This window comes from Cynocephalus volans, chromosome 1 (genome assembly GCF_027409185.1).
Source record: "Cynocephalus volans isolate mCynVol1 chromosome 1, mCynVol1.pri, whole genome shotgun sequence".
Taxonomy (NCBI): Eukaryota; Metazoa; Chordata; class Mammalia; order Dermoptera; family Cynocephalidae; genus Cynocephalus; species Cynocephalus volans.
The window spans coordinates 303,171,326-303,187,436 of record NC_084460.1 but is presented as its reverse complement, the minus strand read 5'-3'; the positions used below and the strand labels follow the sequence as shown (position 1 = coordinate 303,187,436).

Here is a 16,111-nt window from a genome sequence, read left to right as displayed (position 1 = left end):
TACCTACCAAAGGCATTCCCGAATACAGAGCCTGCGTTTCCACAGAAAGCCCAGCAAGGCACTGTCAGAAGGAGGCCACTGACTGTTGCATCCTTTTGTCCACAGAGCCTCCCAAGATGAACCCAATAGTGGAGCCACTGTCCTGGATGCTTGGCACCTGGCTGTCAGATCCACCGGGAGCCGGGACCTTCCCAACGCTGCAGCCCTTCCAGTACCTGGAGGAGGTACACATCTCCCACGTGGGCCAGCCCATGCTGAACTTCTCGTAAGTGCTCCCCACCCCCAGACTTGTGGGCTGCCTAGGTCTCTGAAAATAATTCCAGTTGGATCAAAGACAAACACCAGCCAGGAAGGTGCAAAAGGAACTTTTCAATCTATTTCAGAAAGGGGCCCCCTTCCTTCCCTGAACCTGGCAACTGAAACATACGTTTTTTCAGTTGGTCCGAGCGTTGTGGGTTATTGTTAAGTTGATTGAAACATACGTTTTTTTGTTTGTTTTATATTCAGATCTGTTTACATTCATATCACCGGCCTTCAGCACAGCCGCTCCAGACCAGGCCACACACATCTGCCCCTTCCCCACATCCACCCTGTGCTTCCCCACCTCTGCTAGAAGGCAGAGATGTTTATATGAGGAATTCTAACAAAATGCAGAGAAGGATATTACAGTTGGTAAAAATGGTACTTTCTGGTTCCGTTGTATTTTTGAAGATGTTAGGCTGACCACAGAGTTACAGTCCTATGCATCCAAGCATAAAAACAAGTGCATATGCTTAATTAAACCCCTCATTTCATGCTTATTCTTGTATGGAAATGAATCACCCCAATATTACAGAAAAATGAGAGGGCTAGGTTTTCTTCTGTACGTACCCCTGAGCTTTTTGAGATCTCAAGGCAGCTGTTGGTATTGCGGTTCTCAGTTCTTTCCATATATTAAAGCAAAAGTCCTTCAAGGTCCTTCAGCTGTATCCCCTCTTCCCAGTCCCCACCTCGACACAATAGGAAAAACAGTGCTACTTTCAAGGAGACAGGTGGCAGAGTAGGGTGTTTGAAATAGAAGGGGAACCACTGGGGACTGGAGAGATGATTGAAATTTCTTTTTAATTGCAGAAGTAGTACACATTTTTAAATAGTTTAAACAGTAAAGAAGTATATAAAATAAAAAGCAAAACTCTATTCTTTCCCCATTCTTCACTGTACAATTATACGTTAAGCATCTTATTAAATAACTTGGTACTAATTGTATAATGCCTAGCAATTTCAGAAGGATTGAGAAGATCTCATTATCTTAAAAAAATGTTGTCTCATACCTTTTTGTATTATTTCTGGTTGTATGAATGAAGGCAAAGTAATATCCTGCACATAAACCAAAAGGTGGAAATTCCAGATGATACAAGATAACCCAGGGGCGGATCCAATCAAGATGGCGGAATGGACGGTCCCCAGCGTCATTCCCTCCCACAAATCAACCAAATTTACAACTATAAAAATGGAACATCAGCCAAGCCAGGGCTGCTGGAGCTCAGGGAAAGAGGAGGAGAAACATACGGAGTTCGCGAAGGCGGGAGAAACTACGATGAGAGAAAGAAAAAGCTATTCTGAGCATTTTGGGCCGTGGCTACTTTAAGGCTCAAGCTGATGAGCACGTGGAGCAGGAGACGGCAGAAGCCTCAGCTGTGCCCTTCAGATGGAGTTACTTGGAGGCAGCAGGGGAGAAGATGGCCTTGGCGGCCCCCAGGACAGCAACACCACTAATAGGGTTCCCGTGGACCCACGCAGGAGGGAGGAGCCAGAACACCTGAAAAAAGGGAGCCACTCAGAGGCCGGTGAGTCATTACAAGGGACCAGCACAGGGCCCATCCCACAGGAAGTGTTTGCAGCACAGGTGGTGTCCACCAGGGGATCGCTGGGACACAGCAAGGACAGCTGATCTGCCCCCCAATCAGCACAGGACCACTCAGAGGAGACTGATCAGGAATGCAGAATTGCATGGGGTGCAGTTTGATGAAAAAACTCAGGCCCAGATCAGAGATTCTACAGAACACAGATCCACCGGGTCTCAGGAGAGCCAGAAGTACCTATAAGGTCAACCATTAAACCCTGAGCTGCACAAAAAGCCTTCCCTAGGGAAACAGCAGCAAAGTAGCAATTTAACTCAACCACACAGCCCAAGTACTGGTTCCCACAGGAAGTTCCCCCGGGTTAGAAGCAAAGGACAAAAAATTAGTTCCAGCCCAGGCACACCACCAGCACCTTGGAGCCTGCCTGGGAACTGGAGGCTTGGATCTGGGGACCGGACCCCACTCCCACTTCCAGGCAAACTACACCAGTACGTCGGGGCCAGCTGGGGGAACTGAAGCATGGAGAAGAGGACTGGACCCCCCCTCCCACAACCAGGCACACTGAGCCAGCACCTTGGAGCCTGCCCAGGGACCCAGGGTATGGAGAAGGGGACCAGAGCTCTCTCCCACAGCCAGGCACAACATGCCAGCACCTCGGAGCCCACCCAGAGACCTGGGGCAAGAAGGGGACTGGACCTCTCTCCCACAACCAGGCACACCATGCCAGAGCTTCAGGGCCCTCCCAGGGACCCAAGGCATAGAAAAGGGAACTGGACCCCCCTCCCACAACCAGGCACACCACGCCAGCACCTTGGGGCCTGCTCGGGGACCCGAGGCAAGAAGGGAAACAGACCTCTCTCCCACAACCAGGCACACTGAGCCAGCGCTTCAGGGCCTGCCTGGGGAACCGAGGCATGGAGAAGGGGACTAGACCTCTCTCCCACAACCAGGCACACTGCACCAGTGCCTCAGGGCCTGCCTGGGGACCTGAGGCATGGAGAAGGTGACTGGACCTCTCTTCCACAACCAGTCAAACCAGGCCATAGCCTTGGGACCTGCCCACGGTCCCGGGGCATGGAGAAGGGGACCGGACCACCCTCCCACAACCAGGCACACCATGCCAGCACCTTAGGTCCCACCCAGTGACCCAAGGCATGAAGCCAGGAACCAGAGCCTCCTCCCACAACAAGGCATACCATGCCAGCACCTCGGGGCCCGCCCAGCCCAGAGGCATGCAGAAGGGGCCTTCCTCCCACACCAGGCACAAAACGCCAGCACCTCGGGGCCCATCCAGGGACCCGGGACATGGAGAAGGGGACTGGACCCCTCTCCCACAACCAGGTACATGGCACCAGCACCTTGAGAAGGGGACCAAACACACCCCACAACCAGGCATACCACCAGTGCCAAGGAGCATGCCAAAAACAGCACCTCCATGTGGGTGGCTCACCACAGCCACCACAATAACCATGGCTGCTGCAAAAGCAGCTAGACGTCACAGCCACCACGCAGATGGTCTGCTAGCCACTGGAGTGCATTCTAACAAGAAGAGTCACCAGCTGAGACAAAGAAAAGAAGAGGATGTCTCTTTCCATAAAACCCATTCCAGAGTGACAGAAGAAGCATCTGCTCTATGATAATACTGGGGGACCTGATCACACCTCTCAGCATTGGACAGATCATCTAGGCAACAAGTTAACAGAGTAACCATTATTCTTTCAGAAGGAGAGAAGAAATCTAGGGTAATTAGAGGGGGTAGAGGTTAGGGGGAGAGGGGTGGGGAGAGATGGGACAAGGGACATAAAGAATGATTTGTAACAATATATATGCTAGTATTGATTTAATCAACATATCTCAGTGTTCAACCCAAAAAAATATGTATAATCGATTTTGATTCAATAAATAAAATAAAATTTAAAAAATTTAAAAATAAAAAGATGACCCAGAACAACGTAAAGCAGTCTTTTTAAAACTAGGGATCAGGACCCATTAGAGGATCAGAAAGTCAGTGTTGTGACTAGCATTAAAAGGAAAATGAAATAGAACAGAGTTGAACATATAATATATTTTGGTAAATACTATGGTATATTTGTTCCCGTGTGTGCACCAGATTATGATGTAAAATGTGTTTCTTTTTAGGGATTATGTTAAAGAGAGAGCATGTGCTCTCTGCATAAGGTGTGGCCATCAACACTAACCTGTCAGAGTTTATCTCTGTCAATTGCAGAGATTGCTTCTCTGCGGCTGCTCTAATGCTGGTGGAATAATAAATAGTTAGATCTTAAGTTATGGGTTTGCGCTCAGTTCTCTTATTTACTGTCTTGAATTTGCAATAATGAGGAGAGTTGGTCAGACGCTACACCCTACTTCAGTGCCTGTTCTGTAGGGTGGGAGTTACTGTAATTGTGGTGTCTATGGATGCCGGGGCCAGAGAGGGAGGGATATACCTGAAGAAAAGTTCCTGTCTCCAGGGTTGATAGTCAGCCGGGAAGACAGACACAGTACAAACGAGCGAGGAGGTGGTGGGGTGGGCGGCGGAAGGGGCTCCACTGGGGAGGTCGAGGCAGCGGTGCATGGAGGAGGTCTGCCTGGGCTTCACAGCCACTCACTTCTGTCCAGGTTCAACTCCTTCCACCCGGACACTCGCAAGCCGATGCACAGAGAGTGTGGCTTCATCCGTCTCAAGCCCGACACCAACAAGGTGGCCTTCGTCAGTGCTCAGAACACAGGTACAGCCTCCTCCCCAGTGAGGGCAGCCGGCCAGCAGGTAGGATGCACCTGTGCCATAAGCAGGTGACCCCAGGTGCATCCTGCTGGTGGGCACGTGTTGGTGGGGACAGTGGAGACATGGTCCCTTGGGTGCCTTTTGGCGGGAGTGGGCCAGGCCGGCAACCCTTGTGGCCCCACCTCCCTACTGGAAGTCATTCGCCTCCCAACTCCCGTCTGCACCCTGCTGCAAGTGCTTCCCTGGGACAGGACCCAGCAGAATAGCATGTGGCTGCAAGGTCTTTGCCTGCAAGTCTGGTTTGTACCCAGTGTGGAGTCATTCTGAAACAGTCAACCAAGTTTATTAATTAGCAATGACTCAGAAACAGCCTGTGTGATCTTGACCTTTTGCCCATGCACCCAAATGAGTCCCACTTCCTGGACTGTCAGGACCCACCCACCCGGGATGTATGGAAGTGCACAGAAGCCAGAGGGGAGTCCACCTGCTCCGCCTCCCCCTCTTCCCAGGACAGGCTTCTGTCGGGCTCCTCGGGGGCAGGGCTCCCTGGCCCGCTTGATGGGAGGAAGCAGGAGGGCTGGGGTCCACAGCACCTCGGAGAAGGTGACCCTCCACAACACACCTGCACCCGTGCTGTAGGAAGAACTGTGAGTCTTCTGCCTCTTGGTATGAGGAAGGTCACATGCAGGCGAGCATATTGTTACCTCCAGGGCTGCAAAGCTCAGGTCTCCTGGTGAAGGATAGCAAGAGCTGTGCCCTTCCTCGCAGGCATCGTGGAAGTGGAGGAGGGCGAGGTGAACGGGCAGGAGCTGTGCATCGCATCCCACTCCATCTCCAGGATCTCCTTTGCCAAGGAGCCCCACGTGGAGCAGGTGAGCCCGGCCACCCAGCCGTACCTCCCCAGGGTGCTCTGCCATGGACGTGCACAGTCAGCGGGTCTCAGCCTTTGTCATGCTGTGTCTTCCCCACTGGCTGGGGGCGGCATAGAGTGTTTCCAGCTTTGTCGTCATTTTTCTCTCAAACATCCTTTTCCATTTGTGTTGTACATTTTCGCAGATATATCCACATCTGTTAGATAAACTTCTCCTGTTGAAATTGCTGGATCAAAAGATAGGTACATTTAAAATCTTGTAGGTGCTGTTAAATTGCTTTTCTTAACAGATAAACTCCAACAGCGTTGTGTGAGTAGCTGGTTCCCACTCCCGTATTCCTGTGTTTGCAGGCTTTTTGGTTCTTTGGAATGCGATAAATTCAGTCCTCGTTTTGAGTCTCATTTATGAGTGAGAGGGCTCATTCTCTGGGCTCATTGTCCATTCATATTTCTTGTTCTGTGTCCTTGTCACTCAAAGTCTGCCAGCTTTTCTGTGGGTTGTTGTTCTATCACTGACTTGAAGCTTTTTATGTACCGTGGCTGCTAATCTGTCACCTCCTCCCTGGCCTGTGCTTTGGCTTACGACGCGTCTCGCCCACAGGTGCTAAGCTTCTCTTGAGCTGCCTCTGCGGCCTTTCCTTTGTAGTGTCTGGATTTGGGTTCTTGCTCAGAAGGTGTTTCTGCTACAGAATGATAAAAGTGTTCTTCCATTTTCTTGTTCTCTTGTCACTTTCTCTTTTACATTTAGACCTTTGGTCTCACTCATATTTGTCTTTTGTGTGATGCACTGTACAATTCTAACTTTCCCAGATGGCTGACCTGTGGTCCCCACACCATTTAATGAACTTCACCCTGACCCGATAGATTTTAATATTGTTTGTCATGTGGATCTTGGGCCACATCCACATAAATATAGGATCTGTTTTTTTTATCTGCTTGTCCACTTCTTCACTAATAACACATTTTTTTGTTTGTCATAGCTTTATATTACATTTATCTATCTCTCTCTCTTTTTTTTTTTTTTTTTTTTTTTTTTTTTTTTGGTGGCTGGCCAGTGCAGGGATCCAGACCTCTGACTTTAGGTATTATCAGCAGCATGCTATAAACAACTGAGCTAACCAGTCAGCCCTTCCATTTTAATGTCTAAAGGAATGTTCCCTATATTCTTTTTTCCAAATTTTCTTAGTTACTCATAAGCACTTCTCTTGAAATGAAAACTCATATGAGCTTCTCAATGTCCATGAAATTTACATTAAGATTGTTCAGTATACATGAATTAATTTGGGGAGAATTGATACCTTTTCATTGATAGCAGTATACAACAGCATGGTAGTGTATTGCAATGATTTCTGGTCTTGTTTTATGTATTTCAGTAGATAAGCTTTATTTTTTTTAACTTTCTAGTTATATAGGTCTTCCACATTTTGTGTTAGGGTAAATTCAAGTGCTGTATAGTTTTGTTGCTATGTAAATGTCTTTCTATTTCATCTTCTAATTGATTTTTGATGGTTGTGGGGAAATTTCTAATTTCAGTATGCCTATGTTGAACTGGGCCACTTTTATAACTTTTGACAGCTAGGATGTTAGGCACAACACTCGTAGAACAGCAGGAGTGAACATTTGTTGTAGCTTGTTCCTGATTTTAGTGGAAATACTTCTGTGTTTCACTACTTACAAAGACGCTTGCTGTCAGTTACTTAACTGGCAGATAAGATAGTCTTTATCAGGTGAAGAAGATTCCGTTTCTAGTATGCTAAGAATTGTATTCAGGAATAGGTTTTGAATTTTATCAAATGTTTTTGCAGCCTCTTTTGGGAGGATTCTGTGTTTTTTACTGCTTGAAGCTGTTAATGCAGTAAATTACATTAATATCTTCTAAACGTTGGGTCATGTTTGCTTTTGGGGGATAAATCCTATTTGTCAGGATATAGTAAATAATTTCTTTCAGATACCATTACCCATTTTTGGTATCAGAGTTCTTCATAGACTGAGCTGGGAGCTTTGTTGCCTTTTGTGTTCTATGACAGAGGGTGAACCCCACAGGAGTTACCTGCTGTTGGTAGACCTCCCCGGAACGCGTCCCAGCCCCGTGCGTCTGTGGCTAGAGGAACGTGGACATCAGCAGTGCCCTTACTTTCCTCCATGGTTGTCTGTCTGTCTAGGTTTCCCACCTGCTTTATCTGAAAATTCACATTTTCTTAGAAAAGTATCAGTTTCTTCTAGATTTTCAGAATTTTTCGAAGTGATATATACTGTTTTCTCCTTATCTGCCATTCTGTGTCACCTTTATTTTACTGATGTTTTGTTTATGTCCTTGTGTTTTCTCTTTTTCTTGATCATATTCGCCAAAGGCTGTCTATTTTACCAGGGTTTTATTTGGATTTTATTTTTTCTAGAGAACTAGCCTTGGGTTTTATTAATTAAACAAAAGGAGGGAGGAGGAAGAGGAGACAGAGCTGGGAGGCCTGGTGTGGGAGGGGGGAAGACTGTGCTCTGAGCACCTGCACCCCGGGGCCAGGGCCTCTGCAGAGTGGCCTGGGTGGCCAAAAGCTGGAAGCATGTGCCTGAGGGGTGGGTGTCCCCCTTGGGTTGACTTGGGCAGAACCAAGGAGGCACACACACGACGCAGGGAATCCAAGGCCAGGAGAGTGGGAGGCAAGGGACTGGCCTTGGAGAATGTCCATCTGTATGTCGTTTGTGCACAGGGGTGAGAGGATGTGGCCCTGTCGTTACAATGTCTTTGGAATTTCCTGGGACTTCATTCGTAGCCAAATACACGGTCAATGCCTATAACCTTTCCAGTGAGTATTGGGAAAAAATGTATCTTCCCTATTAGGTTGAGCTCTGCAACTTTATCTGTAAGATCAGACTTCAACACCGTATCATTCAGATTCTCCTTGGCCCTGTCACATTGAGAGTTATATACACAGCAGTCCCCACCCACCCTCATTTCCTGCTCCTCAGAGGTAACCAGTTTTCTCTTTTAACTCGTTCTTTTAGTATGTAGCTCCATATTTATTAATAATGTTTGTTTATTGCTACTTCTTAATGTTGCTGACTTAGGCCTTGTCGATTCACCTTTCACTGTGGACAAGAAAGATTTTGCTCCCTGAACCCCCAGACCCCAACTCGAATCTCCCATGCATCCCACTCCACCCTGCCCAGAGAGTTTGTGTTATGATTTTATTGGGCTGCCTCTGTTAGAACAGAGGGTTCATGTTCACAGTCAGGCTCTGCGACAGCTTTTCCTTTTCTGCATACATGTTTGCAGTTCCTGTCTTCTGTTTGGTTGCTTACTAGTTTTTACATGCTTATCTCTAATTCAGCACCACACTCTCTTCTAGTTATCTAAAACTCATCTTAGCACACTCAGGTAAGATGCCTGAGTTTTACCCTAAATTTCATCCAGTAGAAGTCTCTCCCAGAGTTCCTGGTCCACTGCATTGAGCCAACTGCCCCTGACGTCTGGTGTGCAGCTGCCTCCTGGGTCTCCATCCCTACCCTCCCGCCTTCTCCTGCAACCCAGGACGTTTGGTTTTCTAATCTGTCCTTTTGTCTCCCGTCTCTTGATCCTTTTGCTCTATTTTCTGGCAGGTTTTCTTACTGTTGTCTTCCAACAGTTATATTGAGTTTCTTATTTTTTCTGCTAAACTTTTAATTTGCATGAACTCTCTTTTGTTCTCTGTATACCCCTTTTTCTTAGCAGCCCATTCTCATTTAATTCATAGATACAGCAGTTTCTCTCACCTCTCTCAGGATATTGATAGTTTTTTGTCTTACGTTTCATGTAAATGGGGCTGTATAATGTGTGCTCTTTTGTGTCTGGCTTCTTTCACTTAGCATAATGTTTTCAAAGTATATCCAAGTTGGAGCATGAATCAGGACCTCATTTTTTTTTATGGCCGAATAATATTCCATTGATTGATATACCATATTTTGTTTATCTGTTCATCATAGATGGACAGGTTGGTTGTTGCTACTTTTGGGCTGCTGTGCATAAAGCTTACCTGCCTTTTCACACATTTGTAAGCAAACCTCCTGTTGTTTAGCTCGTATTCACAGCCACTTCCAGAAATACTCAGAGCCACTGTTCCTGAGCTTTTGGAAGGTTACATAGTGTGTAGTGGGTTGTTTCGCATTTTTCCCATTTCTGCCTGAAAACTCAGCTCTTTGGGATTGGAAAACTCAGCTCTTTGGGATTGGCTACATCAATGAGCCCTTGTTCGTCTGATTTCTAGCTCCTAAGGTTTTGTTTACCGTGCTGTTTCATTTATGCCTTGGGAGACATTCCTTTTCTGCCATTTCAGTGGCTTTGGGGTTGGGGAGAGGAAGCACAGGTGTCTCACTGCTGGCTACCTGGGAGTCTGCACACTTCGGAGCTCTGTGCAGCGTTGCTGGGTAACCAAAGATTTGTCTTATTGGTTTGTTATTAGGCACTGCCACACTGCTAACTGCTTTTGGGGGTGTTTCCCATCTTTGGCTGTCAGGAGTGATGCTGCAGTTAGTAGCCTTGGACACGGTGTCTGCACACAGATGCAGAGGCACCCAATTTTCCCCCACTAGTTCTAGAAGAGTGTGGGCTGGTGCCTCCTGAAAAGGGTGAGGCTTGTATCGGGGAGAGACGCCTTCCCTTTGCTGCTCTCAGGCGTCCCAGTGGCTCAGGCAGGCTGGGAATCACTGTGTGAGTGTCTCTGTTCTCCGTGTGGGTGTTTGGTGGGGGTGGCCCAGATCATAGACCCCACAGAGGATGGTGATGCTTTCATAAGCTATATCTTGAGCCCAGTGGAGCCTGGTAGTGACCAGAGGGCGCCTGGTGACTGAGCAGTGACGTGGCTTCCGAAGACCGTTGAGGAGACTGAAAGTGCTAGAGCAACTCATATGGCCCTGCTGGTAAGGGCCTTCAAGGTTCCCAGATCCCACCTGACTTTGACCCTCTCTGTGCTGTCGTGCTGTCTGTCTGTGCTTTATGACTTAAGGACCCCACAGTTGGGATGGCACGTGCCGCACAGCAGGCCCGGAGACAAAGGTTCACAGAGGCTCCCAGCAATGCAGAGCCTCCTGCCCTGCCCCCGTCCACTAATTCTTGCCACTTCCTTACGTGTGTGACTTCTGGATCTAATTTTCCAGCCTGGGCTGCTCTTGTGAGGTTGAGCATCTTTTCATCTTCCAGGAAGGTGCCTGTTCAGGTCTTCTGACCATTTCCTACTGTGGCTTTTCTTACTGACGTGAAGGAGTTCTTTATATAATTGGAATACAAGCCCTTTGTTAGTTACATGTGTTACAAAGAGCTTTTTCAGTCTGTGAGTATCTCTTTACCTTTTTTTTTTTTATAGTTTTGGGGAACAGAAGTTCTTAATTTTATATGGTTCAATTTGCCAGCCTCTTCCCTTATGGATTCTGTTTTTAGTGTGTCTTGTTTAAGTAGTCTTTCCCTACTAACAGGTCAAAAAATATTTATTGTACATTTTTTCTAGAAGCTTTACGGTTGAACCTTTAACACACCAGGAGTTGACTTTTGACTGTGGGGGTTCCCCTCCTATCTCCCAGATGGATGAGCTGCCCGTGCCCTGCTTAAAGAGCAGGCCTCCCACCCACCCTGCCCTGCTCACAGCCGCCTGTGCCGGCGCCACGTGGTTTTGTTACTTTGGCTTAAGGTCTTCTCAGGTCCCTTCCAAGCCTGCACCTCTCCCTGGCCTGCGCAGTCATTCTCCAGCTTACCTCGTGCAAGCAGTTGCTTTTAAATACTTGGTCTTTAATGTCCGGTTCCCATAAGAGGAAAAAAGAAACACGAAGGGCCCTTTGAGCCTCTGGAAGCAGCTTCGTCGCAGGGGGCTCGCCCAGGGCAGTGGCTGTGCACCAAGAGCCGGCGTTGGAGGACCCTGCAGGCTGTGTACCTGCACCTGCACTGCTTCTGCCGCGTGGAGCACAGCTCAGCCTACACCCCCTGCACATTCAAGCCCTCGGGCGACCCAGGGTCCCACAGTGGCTACCATCACACAGGCCTGCCTGCACAGTTACCGTCTGGGGGGTATGCTCCTGTGCCTCCTGAGCCACCAAATGCCCGGAGCCCTCCTTAACCCCCAGATTAGAAGGATATCTTTGCCACATAATTCTTATCTGCATACCTCTGTACATAATTTGTATTTTTCATTGGTTGCTTTCAAGATTTTATCTTTGTATTTGAATTTCGGTCATTTCACTACTGTTTTCCTGGGTGAGATTTTCTTTGTCCTGATTGGGGTCACTTGAGATTCTTGCCTCTGTAAGATAATGTTTTTCATCAGATTTGGGAGTTTTTAGCCGTTATTTTCTCAACTACTTTTCTGCCCCATTATCACTCTGGTCTCCCTGTGGGGCTCTATTAAAACTCACTCCTGAGACTGTATTCAATTTTCTTCAATCTGTTTTCTCTGTAGTATTCAATTTGGATATTTTGTATCGACCTGTTTTCAAATTCACTGACTCTCTTCTCTACCTCAGTATGCTTTAAGCCATTAAGTGGATTTTTCTCCGCACCTTTCTGTCTCTGTGCCTTTTGTCAGGATGTCCCTCTTGGTAGGCCTGCAGAGCCTGGGCGGTCCCGGGCAGAGTGCTCACATGTTCGCCCTCATCACTCTGCCCCTTCTTTGAGCCTCAGCACCCCCCTTTTGCCTCTGCACCCTTCCGCACCCTCCTCCATGCTCGTATAGGAACCATGTTAATCAACCACTATGGCTCTTGATTTCTTTACCTTAGGGCCCAAAACAAAATCAAATCCATCTTGCTTTCTCCTGACCTTTCCTCTCCCACATTTTTCCTACTGAACAAAATGACAAAAAAAAAAAAGAGAAAAACTCAAGACATCATTAAAACATTGGAAATTCCCCCATCAAACTACCCTTTACAATAACGCTTCTCTGTAGGGTACGTGCAGTCTAGAAAAAGTGAGCACAAGCGGCTAAAATAAGAACTCATGTCTGTCATGAAGGTGGACTCTCGTCCTGCGGCTGCAGAGGCTCACCGGCCTCCTGGCCTGCCTTCGCCTGTCGGAGCTCAGCTCCCAGCTGTGTGGGCTTCGCTCCAGCACATGGGCCGGTGCTGCCTCTCACCACCCAGAAGCCGGATGCACTCCGTTCTGAAGGTTTGGGGGCCAACAGTTACTTGAGTGAGGATCCATCTGCAGCTGTGATGCGGCTTCATTAGGGGATGCGTTAGCTATGCCACAGCAGACTCAGGATGGCCACATGATTGTTAGTGAACCTGCTGGATTGCTGGTTGTCACCAGAGGCTATCAGCACCCCCAGTTACCTCTATTTTGAGCCTGAACAATACAGTGTATGCCCTGCCTGAACTTTAAATCCTTCCTGAAGCTTTCATTTGAAGAGGAAAATAGCATAGGAAATTACATGCAGTAGCTGCATCTCCACGTCACAGGCAAGGCATCCAGGACAGAGCCTCTGGCAGGCCATGAGCCCTGAGGGACAGCAGCTGCTGACGCCAGCCCCCGTCCATCACCAGCTGCATCACGCACGGCTGTGCACGGGCCGTGTACTTTCTTTCCACCCTCCTGTTTCCTTTGAAAAGTGGTTTCAAGGGTAAAAGCCTTGACTGTTTATCTTAAGATGAAATTCCAGGTTAAATAGTTTAGAGTTGAAGAAACTAATGGTGTGTGAGGATGTTGGCCTGTCCCGGAGACCCGCCCACTCTGTCTTCTGTTTGCCCTGCTTGTTCTGGGTGCGTCCCCTCCCTCTTTCTCACCTTTTATTCGTCCTGTTCCTCTGCATCGGCTCGCCTGTTATACACTCTCCTGCTGTTGCAGTGATTGCCATAGACAATACAACATGCGTTCTCGGTTCTTTGATGTCTAATTTAACTTAGTGCTTTGACTCTTTCTGAACTATGGCAAGAAGCAAGGACAGCGCTTCCCAGGCCGTGGCATGTGTGCGGGAGTGCAGATTCTGATCCCATTGGGTCTGGCCACAGCCTGGCACTCTGTACTTCCCACAGCCTCCCGGGTCCTGCTGATGCTGCTGGCGCTCGGACCACACACGGAGCAGCAAAGCCCGAGAGCACCGATTCCATTTGTCCTGCTCCACCCTTGCCTGCTTGCACTGTCATGCAGTTTAACCTCACACGCATGGCACCCACGAGGCTTGTTAGCTGCATAGCACCTGCATGCAGCGTCTGCTCGCGGTCACCCGCACGCCTGCCCCCCGCTGCTCTCCACTGCTTCGTGCCTCTCTAAGCATTTGTCAGGGGTCGTCTTCCTTAAAACGTGAACTTCCTCTAGTATTTTCTTTAAGGGGTGGGGCATTCATGCTAGTGGTGAACTCTGTTTTTATTTGTCACAAATATTTTTATTTTGCCTTCATTTTTGAAGAGTATTTTCACTGAAACTAGATCCTAGGGTGACAGTTATTTTAATTACTTTGAGGATGTCATTCCATCATCTTCTGGCTTCCATTCTTTCCTTTAAGGAGTCAGCTGTAAATCTTGTCCTGCCTGTGAAAATAGTGTTCCCCGCCCCGGCTGCTTTCAAGTTTCTGTTGTCTTGCCTTTGATTAGCAGCTAAAGTTTTGCTGTGATATAATATGAATCTGTAGCTTGATGTACTTTGTTAATCTCAGAAAATTGGCCACGATCTCTTCAAATATTGCTTGTGTTTCATTCTCTTCCCTCTCTCCTGCTGGAACTCTGATTACACATATGAGGCGTCTTCAAAAAGTTCATGAAAGATTCAAATTATCTTTTAATTCCATTGTCCCCCCCTCCCCCAGGCAGCACCCCACACTGGCAGCTGGTCAGTGCGGAAGTCCGAGCCCTTGACCTTGGTGTCGACAACACTGTGCTCTCACTGTCTGAGCTAACAGCCAGCGTTTTAATTCTGTTTTTGCACAGACTTTCTGAAGTACCCTTGCATGTTAGAACTTCTAGTTTCCAGTGTCTCTCTGTGCTTTCATCCATGTTATCTATCCTTTCTTCTCTTCAGTCTGGATATTTCCTGCTGAACGTATTCCAGTTTTCCAGTCCTTTTTTCAGTGTTGTCTGATCTGCTGTTTATTCCATTATTGGGGCCTTAATTCAAGTTACTATATTTTTCAGTTATAGAATTTTTGTTTGTTTTTTGATACATTCCAATTCTCTGCTGACCTCTCCCTGCCATCTTCTGAGAATTCCAGTATTGGCATCTGTCTATCAGTGTCTACTTACATTTCCTGTTTTTTCTTTTGGTTTTATCTCATAATAAGCTAAGTGCTTGTTTTTCTTGAATTTTAGACATTATGTATGAAAAATTTAAAAGATGATTTGAGGCTTTGCTTGATTTTATCTCCCACCAAAGAGCAGTTCTTGTGTTCTCGAGGAGGGCAGAGCATGTTGATTAGAGATTGCGCTGGTTTGGAACTGGACTTCTCAGTCTGTTTCTGGTTAACCCTTACTGCCAGGATGCAGCCCTCCAGGGCTCCCATCCAGAAGCCTGGGGTGTTTTCCAGGGCCTCTCCTAGACAGACATTGAATTTCAGTTTTTGTCTCCCCAGCTCCCAGAATCTGAGAAAGCCCTGTTCAGCCTCACAACCACCACTTCCCCCTCGACTGCCAGGCAGCTTTTGACCCTCGGCACAAGCCTCAGGGTGAACAGTTGCTCCAACTTGGGTCTCACCTCTGCACTCCCTTCCTTCCAGGTCCTTGGTCCTTGCTGCCTTGGTGGCTCTCTGCCTTTAAATAGACTTCTTAAAAATCTGGCTTTTTTGAGTTTTTCTCTGCCAGAGGTTTGGTCAGTTTGCCACGGCGAGAAGCAGAGCTCCTATTTCATGCATTTGTGCAGCCCTGGCATGTTCTGGAACACTAGAGAGGTGGTGCCCATTAGCGAGCTGTCTCCTGACATTTGTCACACTTTCATGGTTTCTGTCAGCATACGTTCCAGGCATATGTTGCCACTATGATCTATTTTGATGAATCAGTGGTTCCAGAGGTGCTGTTGTTACAGAGTTTTCCCAGCACACATTTGACATCAGTTTAAGCTGCGGAGTGAACGCGGGAGGTAATAAAGTATTGGAAGCTCAGCTTCTGTCTGATCAGGTGTATGATTTGTAGAGACCAAAACAGTAGATGGCTTCTGAATAGATTGATATGAGAACAACTCCTGAGTCCACCTGCTGACTTAGTCCACCCGTCTTACGGAAGCAGCTATGGGCCAGGGCTCAGAACACCTTGATCTTGACATGCCCCATAGGAGCCCTGGGCCAGGTCTCTGTCATCTGCTGACGGGGACACTGCCTGGGTCACAAGCCTGTGAGAGCTTAGCTTGTGGGGGGAGCTCAGGCATGCATTTGAAGATAAAACTAAGGTATTTTGTTTTGTTCTTCTGCTCAGATTACCCGAAAATTCAGGCTGAATTCTGAAGGCAAACTTGAACAGACAGTCTCCATGGCAACCACTACACAGCCAATGACTCAGCATCTTCATGTCACCTACAAGAAGGTGACCCCATAGTCTAGAGTAGAGCACCGGGAGCCCTCAGGAGGGGGCCTGGCTCCTGTGTCCTGACGGTTCGGCTTCTCAGCGGACGGTCCCTGCAGCAGAAGTGGCCATGGCGTGAGCCGTGTGGCTTGGGAGTGTCGTCCGCGCGTTCCTGTAATGGCATAGAAAAAACAAATAAAAGGCCTTTATTTTTATGGCTGAGGATTTTGAATGTCA

General features: G+C 47.7%; 1 protein-coding gene across 1 annotated transcript in view; it reads left to right on the top strand.

The window, feature by feature from the left end:
• Positions 1 to 16,111, top strand: part of THAP4 (THAP domain containing 4) — a 38,894-nt gene extending 22,783 nt beyond the window's left edge. Inside the window, exons 3-6 of the mRNA XM_063095646.1 lie at positions 106 to 265; positions 4,461 to 4,570; positions 5,335 to 5,438; positions 15,788 to 16,111. Of these exons, the coding sequence (XP_062951716.1) occupies positions 106 to 265; positions 4,461 to 4,570; positions 5,335 to 5,438; positions 15,788 to 15,907 (494 nt within the window). The 3' untranslated portion in view covers positions 15,908 to 16,111. The remainder of the gene's footprint in view (positions 1 to 105; positions 266 to 4,460; positions 4,571 to 5,334; positions 5,439 to 15,787) is intronic.